General features: G+C 57.4%; 2 protein-coding genes across 2 annotated transcripts in view; one reads left to right on the top strand and one right to left on the bottom strand.

Moving 5' to 3' along the window:
* CIAO1 (cytosolic iron-sulfur assembly component 1) overlaps nucleotides 1-298 on the top strand; it is a gene marked incomplete at its 5' end in the record, with an annotated part of 1,722 nt that extends 1,424 nt beyond the window's left edge. The window contains one exon of the mRNA XM_009883877.1: nucleotides 52-298. Coding sequence (XP_009882179.1) covers nucleotides 52-292 — 241 coding nt within the window. The remainder of the gene's footprint in view (nucleotides 1-51) is intronic.
* An 856-nt stretch (nucleotides 299-1,154) lies between these two features.
* The window catches only part of SNRNP200 (small nuclear ribonucleoprotein 200kDa (U5)), a 23,382-nt gene continuing 16,475 nt past the window's right edge, over nucleotides 1,155-8,061 (bottom strand). Inside the window, 18 exon segments of the mRNA XM_009883883.1 lie at nucleotides 1,155-1,298; nucleotides 1,416-1,508; nucleotides 1,603-1,684; nucleotides 1,774-1,934; nucleotides 2,025-2,201; nucleotides 2,295-2,438; nucleotides 2,555-2,676; nucleotides 2,924-3,088; nucleotides 3,232-3,421; nucleotides 3,616-3,724; nucleotides 3,916-4,024; nucleotides 5,198-5,349; nucleotides 5,527-5,705; nucleotides 5,787-5,978; nucleotides 6,312-6,539; nucleotides 6,813-6,973; nucleotides 7,590-7,763; nucleotides 7,982-8,061. Coding sequence (XP_009882185.1) covers nucleotides 1,155-1,298; nucleotides 1,416-1,508; nucleotides 1,603-1,684; nucleotides 1,774-1,934; nucleotides 2,025-2,201; nucleotides 2,295-2,438; nucleotides 2,555-2,676; nucleotides 2,924-3,088; nucleotides 3,232-3,421; nucleotides 3,616-3,724; nucleotides 3,916-4,024; nucleotides 5,198-5,349; nucleotides 5,527-5,705; nucleotides 5,787-5,978; nucleotides 6,312-6,539; nucleotides 6,813-6,973; nucleotides 7,590-7,763; nucleotides 7,982-8,061 — 2,662 coding nt within the window.

Below are 8,061 nucleotides of genomic sequence, written 5' to 3'. Positions count from 1 at the left end.
TTCCTCCGGTGGGCAGCGGTAGTGACCGACCTGGCGCTGTGCCCGCTCTAGGTGCCACCTCACCGGCGCGTTGGCGACAGCCTGCGGCGACGACGCCATCCGGGTCTTCGAGGAGAGCGCGTCCTCCGACCCACAGCAGCCCACCTTCAGCCTCGCCGCCCACGTCCCCCGGGCGCACTCGCAGGACGTCAACTGCGTGGCCTGGAACCCGAAGGAGCCGGGCTTGCTTGCTTCCTGCAGCGACGACGGCGAGATCGCCTTCTGGAAGTACCAGCGCCCCGAAGTTTGTTGAGAGTTTCAATCCTCTCTGTAATCCTCCCCACCCAGCAGAAGGACCCTTCGGCACTGCCACCGGCACGCAGCCCCGCGCCGGTACAGAGAACAGGGCAGGGAAGACGGTGACAGACCTCCTCCGCCCCATGAGTTGGGACTTTTTGCATGCCGAAAGTGGCCTCCCTGGGGACGCACAGGGGAGTGCGACACCTCTGCCGGGATGCGGCCGGCTTTGGGAGACAGGACAGGACTCGCTCCCCTCTCCTTCTGCCCCACGCTCAATAAATCTGTGCTCTCCTTGGTCAAAGCCTCTGGCTCTTCCTTGTGCCCGTCGCCCTTGGGGTGAGTGGAACAGGGGGCAGGTGCTCCCCTGGGAGCTGGAGGTGGCGGCGCAGGAGGACAGACCCACAGGGGAGCTGGTTTTATGCCTCACTGTGAAGCACAGCCCGAGGAGAAGCATTTAGGTCCGCTCCTGAGGGCTGGCGCCAGCATAGTGGTTCTAGAAAAGGCTACTAAGCCAACTCTGCCTTAATTAGTTCTGCTAATGAGCTTTTGCGAGCCCCACAGAGCTACTCGGTGAGTTGGGGGACAGCCTGGGGGTCAAAGTGATGGCGATGATGCCTGTTTTCTTCCCCCCTTTCCCTCCCACACCCAACAGCACAGAGGGCAAGAAGGGTCTCGTGATTTATTCCAGCTGCCGCACTCGCGCAGCTCCAGTCTAAAAAAACACTGTACAAAGCATCAACACCTTGAAAAAAAAAAAACACCAAAACCAAAATACATGGAATCCAGACAAAGGGAAACGACGTAAGCGCTACCACGGCTGGGGTTTGGTGGCTGAACTACGGGGGGATCCTTGCCGGGACCGTCACAGCCCCGCATCAGTCGGAGTCACTGTCGCTTTCCGCCTCCTTCACGTCCACACTGAATTTGTACTCCTGGTCACAGCCCATGTAGGCGTCGCTCATGAAATACAGCGTGTAATTGTGTGTCCCTGTGGCCGGGGCCACGAAATCCAGCTTCACCTACACGGTGAGGAAGAGCCGACGTTAGGGTGGCGGAAGACAGACCGGGAACCCATCCGGCTCGCCCAAACCGCGTCCGTTTGAGTGCTGGCCACCCCCCTGCCCGATCCCGCTCACCTTGGCTTTCTGCTGCAGCGTCAACCGCTTGATGGAGATGAGGCTGTTGGATTTGGAGTCACCGATCACCACCCACCAACCCTCCTCGCGTTTCTGCCGGAGAAGTAAAGAGTTAACAGGCTGGAAGCAGTGGGGGACAGTCCCCTTCCATTTCTGCCACCTCAGTGTCACCAGGTTCAGCACCTACCTGGGGGAAAAGGGGAGCGATGACAGGCCCGGTGACCTCTTCTTCACGCTCCAGCTGCACCAGCACCACCACGGGGCCCCCACTGGCAGAGAGAACCGAGACCGAGGGTCAGGGCATCCCCCCGGCACCGGCACAGTGCCGAGGGGACCACGCCAGCCCTCCCCGCCTCACCTGCGGATGCTCTCCTTCTCCACCACCTCGTAGGAGAGCTCGATGTTGGGGTAACGGTTACAGAATCGAGCGACGTCGGCGATCTGAGCATCTGAGAGCTGCAGCAGGGCGTTCCGGTCCTCATCCTCCATCTCCATGATGTCGAAGACACTTTCCACCCCCTGCGAGGAAGAACGTTTTCAGCCCCGTGCTGACCCGGGGTTCCTCGGTGGGCGAGGGCAGAACTGCGGCGCTTCCTCCCTAAGCTTTACCTTGTCTGTGCAGCGCTTGATGTGCTCCGAGGTGAAGTGGGGCAGCTGCTTGAGGTAGGAATCCTTCGACCACATGGCCTGCGTCACCATCTGCGCCAGCTCCATGGCGGCCAGCGCGGGGCTGAGCCAGCAGCTGCTGGAAAGCACGTCCACGCAGGCCTGGATCAGCCGGATCGCCTGGACAGGAAGGGACGGGGACAGGTCAGAAGGCAGAGACGCAAAGCAGTGACACAAAGCGAGGCGGGCAGGTTCTCACCCGCCCCGTCGTACCTTGCTGAGGATTTCCTCGGTGTCCGACTGCAGCTCGGCGCTCAGCTGCATGCGCGACAAGTGAGCCTGCAGCAGGAGGTTGGTCTTGACGTGGGGATCGTTGAATTTGGGGTTGGTCAGCTTGTGGGGAACTTTTTGGGCCAGCTACGGCGAGAAATGATAAACCCATCGGCGCTTTAGTCGAAAACCACAGGCAGCTTCCTTTCCCCGACCCTGCAGGAACCCACATCCGGCCCCAAATGTGGCACGCTGCCGCTCACCTGCCGCAGCAAATTGTCCTCATGGTGCCTGATGGGGATGTTCTCGTACTCGGCAGCGTTGGAGATGATTTCAATCAGCCCTCGCACCTTGGTCTTGGCGTTGAGGGACATGCTGAAGAGCTCTGGGGAAGGTGGAGAGGTAGAAGGGTCAGGGAAAACCAGGCAACATTGAACCCCATGGTACAAGAGATGCCTTCAGGCAGACAGGACGCAGCCTCGTGCTAAAGGATGGAGCTTTACACACCCAACCACGCACACGGCACCTTCTCTCCATCGCCTGCGGCACAGGGAGCGATGCAGAGAGGGGATAGAGAGCAGGAGCACCGGTGAGCGCGTGTGTGCGGTACCCGTTCCTCGTGGAGCCCTTACCGATGGTGGTGTAGTTGATGTAGTAGTAGGCAGCGATCATCCCCAAGTTCAGAGGAGCCACGTCCATCTCGTCCTCAATGCTGATGCACTTGGACTGCTCCAGGTCGCTGAGGGTCTGTTCCACCAGCTCGGAGAGATGATCCGAGAGATGCCTGTGGGACACACCTGCGGGTACAGCAGCGTTGCGGTGGGGCTCAGCAACTCCCCAGGACAGAGAAAAGCTGCTCTTGCAAAAGCAGAGCCCACGGGCAGAGGGTCCCTAATATCCTTCAACCCCGTATCCGCCAGCGCAGACCCCCTCCACTCACCTTGCAGGTTGTAGTAGTTTGGATTCTGCGTCATCCTGCGATACAGGAATGTCCAAGTGAGGTAGTCCACCGCATCCTGCTTGTTTTCGATGGTCTTGGTGACAATCTCAGCATTGAAATGATCGTGCATGCAGTGGTCCAAGTGCGATTCCACCGGCAGGGGCTCGTAGAGGAATTTCTTGAAGAAATCCTGCAGCGGGGCAGGAGTAGAGAGAAGGGGTAAATAAACCCCAGCACCTCCAAAATCCTGGAGCGCCTCCCAGGCAGCGGGGCTCCGAGTGGGGGTTATACATCTGCCAGCCCAAAGCTGGGAGAAGAAATCCACACCCCAGGCAGGAGACAGGACATTCGCAGGCGAGAAACGGTGCCCCGCTCCTCACCCACCTTCTTGGATCCCTGACACATGATAACACAACGGCCCTCGTCGTCCTGCAGCGGGCGATTAGCATGGCCCACCATCTGCAGCACGTCGTAGATGGGATAATCCACGTACCTGGGACACGGAGAGAGTGTGTTAACAAAGTTTCAAGGAAAGCTACCACCGCTCTCCAGTATTTCCCAGCCTCTACCCGGACAGAGACAAAGCCCTTTGGGATTAGGGACTCATTTCCCTCGCGCTCAGCGCAGCCTGAACTAGCAGGGTGGACACGGAGGGAAGCCACGGCCGCAGCGCAACACACTCACGCGTGGATCTTGCCATTGTAGTACTGCGTGTCCATGATGATCACCAGGTGAGCGGCGATGTTCATACCCCAGCAGAGGCTGCGGGAGGCAACCATCACCTGAACTGCACCTGAAACACAGAATCACGGAATTTTCAGAGTTGGAAGGGACCTCTAGAGATCATCTAGTCCCACTCCCCTGCTAAAGCAGGATTGCCTGAAGCACGTTACTCAGGACTGCATCTGGGCAGGTCTTGAAAACCTCCAGAGAAGGGGATTCCCCCCCCTCCCCGGGCAGCCTGTGCCACTGCTCTGTCACCCCAACCATAAAGAAGTTTTTCCGTGTGTTGGAACGGAACTTCCTCTGTTCCAACTTGTGCCCATTGCCCCTCGTCCTGTCACTGGGAACCACCGAGAAGAGTCTGGCTCCATCCTCCTTCAACCCACCCTTTAGATACTTGTAAGCAACAATAAGGTCTCCCCTCAGCCCTCTCTTCTCCAGGCTGAAGAGTCCCAGCGCTCTCGGCCTTTCCTCATACGGGAGATGCTCCAATCCCTCAATCATCCTGGTTGCCCTTCGCTGGACTCCCTCCAGCAGTTCCCTGTCCCTCTTGAACTGGGGAGCCCAAAACTGGACACAGTATTCCAGTTGTGGCCTCACCAGTGCCGAGCAGAGGGGGAGAATGACCTCCCTCGACCTACTGGTCACACTCTTCCCTATGCAGCCCAGGATGCCATTGGCCTTTTTGGCGACAAGGGCACACTGCTGGCTCATGGATAATTTACTGTCTACCAGGACCCCCAGATCCTTCTCCTCAGAACTACTTCCCAGCAGGTCCACCCCCAACCTATACTGGTGCTTAGCACTCTTCCTCCCCGGGTGCAGGACCCTGCACTTGCTCTTGTTGAACCTCATGAGGTTCCTCCCTGCCCAGCTCTCCAGCCTGGCCAGGTCCCGCTGGATGGCAGCGCGGCCCTCTGGAGAGTCGGCCACCCCTCCCCGTTTGGTATCATCGTTGAACTTGTTGAGGATACACTCTGTCCCATCACCCAGGTCACTGATGAATATATTGAACAAGACTGGACTGAGTATTGACCCCTGGGGGACACCGCTGCCTACAGGCCTCCAACTTGGCACTGCTCCTTTAACACGCGTGGGGAGAGCAGTCAGCCCGCAGGCAGAGCAACTCTCTGGGTCACAGGAACTCGAGGGGAGAAAGATCTGGGGGTTCTGGACTGCCAAGCTCCAAGGAATAGGGTTTACAGGTAGATAAAGTGGGGTGTCCCCATCCCGCCCCGCTCACCGGAGCTGAACAGCTGCTCCACCACTCGCCGTTCCATGGCGGTCAGCCCCTCGTGCAGGTAGCCCACCCCGTTCACGAGCGTCTCCTTCAGCGTGTTGTCGTTCAGTTTGTCCAGGTACGGTACCAGATCCTTCTCTGCGCAGTGCAGGAACCTGCCGGAGAGAGGGGGGGTAAAGAGACCGCTGACATGTCCAGGACGCTTGTCTCTCTTTGATGTCACATCAAAGAGACCATTTCCCATCACTATTTGTCCCTCAAGCCCAGCAAAACAGACGAAAAACTTGTCCCTGCCTCAGTCAGAGGAGGGACAGAGGCCACAGCACCGTTACCTTTGCCTCTGGACATCCGAGGCACAGGTGGTGAGGATGTTGATGGCCGTGAGCCGCGTCTGCTTGCGGGATGGGACAAAGACGATGACCGGCTTTTTGGGCGAGTGCTTCATGATGGCATGGTAGACAGGCTTGGCCATGGAGAGCAGACGAGTCTGCGTGTGGCTGATGTTGAAGCCCTGCAGGGGAAGAGGAGCAGGCATTGACGCCATCTGGAGACCAGAGAGAAGGAAAAGGAGATGAGGTTGCCCAAACCTTACCTGAATGTGCAGCTCCAGGGGCACGGGGCGGACGTTGGGGTGGAAGTTGAAGGTGGAGGTGGCGCTGCAGCCCAGCCAGTGAGCCACGTCCTTGGCGTTGGACAGGGATGAGCTGAGGGCCACGATGCGGATGGGTCGCTCGATTTGGGAGGAGATGTAACGCATGCGGGAGCAGATGACCTCCAGCACCGGCTGCAGGAGGGAGAAGAAAGGTTGTAGCAGGAACAGGAGGGGAAGGCCGAGCTCACTGCACCGCGGCCGCCTCTCCTGGCAGAGCTCCGGCCAACTTCAGCCCGAGCACCCTCACCCGGGGAGACCCCAGGAGGTACCGCTCCTGAGCTTCCCAAAGGATATTGCCCTCCTATCCCAGCCCACCTTGCAGCTTGGGGAAACTCCCGGCAGGAAAAGCTGACCAGACATTAGGAATGAGCAACCATCCACCCCAAACTGTCTCTACCACTGAGACTAAAACGATGACGAGCATCACTCAAATTTGTAGCCCCCCTCCTCCCCTGCCAGACGCACCCCATTTTCACCCCCGATGAGATGCACTTCGTCCACGATGAAGAGGTTGACGTTCTGCACGTTCTTGCGTTGCTTCCAGCGTCGCGAGAGGATGTCCCATTTCTCAGGGGTGCTGATGATGATGTTCCCTTTACCCAGCAGCTTCAGGTCGGTGCTGGTCTCCCCCGTCAGCAGGACCACTTTCTTATTGAGCCGCTCCTGGAACTTTTCGTACCAATCTAAGAAGACCTACCAAAAATGCAAGGGATGCTCTTGTTAACCTCAAATTAGAACAAATCCTACCAAATTCCTGGAGACACGCATGCACACATCGAAGTCAGCATGTCAGCTGTGGGACAGTGTCTCTTTGCTCCCTCAGAGAGACCACAATGAATCAAAAGACTCTGGAGTCATCCTGGCGGATGTGACAGCGAAGAAGGGATGAGGAAAAGTGAAACGGGGGATGAGGAAGCAAATCTAAGCTGGGGTAAGGTCCAGTTCTCCGCAGGATGCCGGGCTTACCTGCTCTGCCAGGGCCTCCATGGGGGTGATGTACACACAACGTCCCTCCGAGTTCTGGAGCAACATCCTCAGGATGGCAAATTCAGCACAAATGGTCTTTCCGCTTCCCGTGGGGGCGCCCACAAACACGTTGTCGTCGCTGTTATAAACCGTGTTAAACACTGGGGACAGACGGACATCACAGAAGAGAGCAGTTTAGCAAAATCTCCACGGATTTCTATCAAAGCTGTAGAAACGGGCAGGGAAAACACAGCCTGCACAAGGAGGAGCTACAGAAAAAGGCTGTTTAAGAGTTTTAGTCCAGGATCCACTGAGCAAAACAGGTTCTAGTCTGTCAAAGTAGCTCGTAAGTGTGAATTCCCTATTCTGGCTAAGCCCAGGCAGAGAAACACGGACAGGGCAGCTTTGATTCACTCACAACTCCATCCCTACAAGCAGAAGAGATAGAAAAGTTTGGTTCCAGCCGGCTCTGTGAACCTGAGCCGCGGTGTAAGCACAGACACAGCTTGCAGGAGCAAACCCGCTGCTGTCGGACAGCCCCGGACTAGCTGCTTGATGTACTTGAGGAATATATCAGATATTTGGGCCCATAGCAAAAGATTTCAAACCTCTAAGGCTCAGGAAGGTAGAGGGGATATGTCATGTGAGGAACTTCTGCAGCAAATTGTGTGAATAAACCCCACCCCAAAAAACCCAAGGCTATGGGACTGTGAATACCAAAAGGGCCAGGGCTCACTGAGAGGCAGTTTGGAGGAGGCGAGCAGAGGCGATACCCACCCTGAGTCTGGATCGGGTTGAAGAAAGGGAACTTGTCCTGGTAGAGGCTCTCGAAGGCGCTGTTTCGCAGAGCTGACACGGGCAGCGGTTGCAGATCCAGCAGCTCGGTTGGCGGAGGATACTTCTCAGGGAGGATCAGGTGGCGGAAGGAAACCGGCAGCTGGGTCTCACAGGCTGTCAGACATAAAAAAAACCATTTTCATCTCCAAAAGCCCTCCAATGGTTTAATTTCTGAGTTCCTTCTGCCAACAGGATCCCCAGCCTTGCTGTCACTTGGAAGTCAGAAGTCTTTCCCCCAGCACAGCACCAGGAGAGGACCTGAACTACCCCCTCGGTCCCCAGAGAGAACTGCTGCTGTAAAACCAGGGTGCTCCTGGCAGGATGAGACTTACAGAGCCAGCGGTCGGAGACCACCCGGATGAAGTACTGCGGGGGCAGCGGCTCGCACACCGGCACGAAGAAAGGGACGAGG

This window comes from Charadrius vociferus, unplaced genomic scaffold (assembly GCF_000708025.1).
Source record: "Charadrius vociferus isolate BGI_N301 unplaced genomic scaffold, ASM70802v2 scaffold1894, whole genome shotgun sequence".
Lineage (NCBI taxonomy): Eukaryota > Metazoa > Chordata > Aves > Charadriiformes > Charadriidae > Charadrius > Charadrius vociferus.
This window is presented reverse-complemented; position numbering and strand designations above follow the sequence as displayed.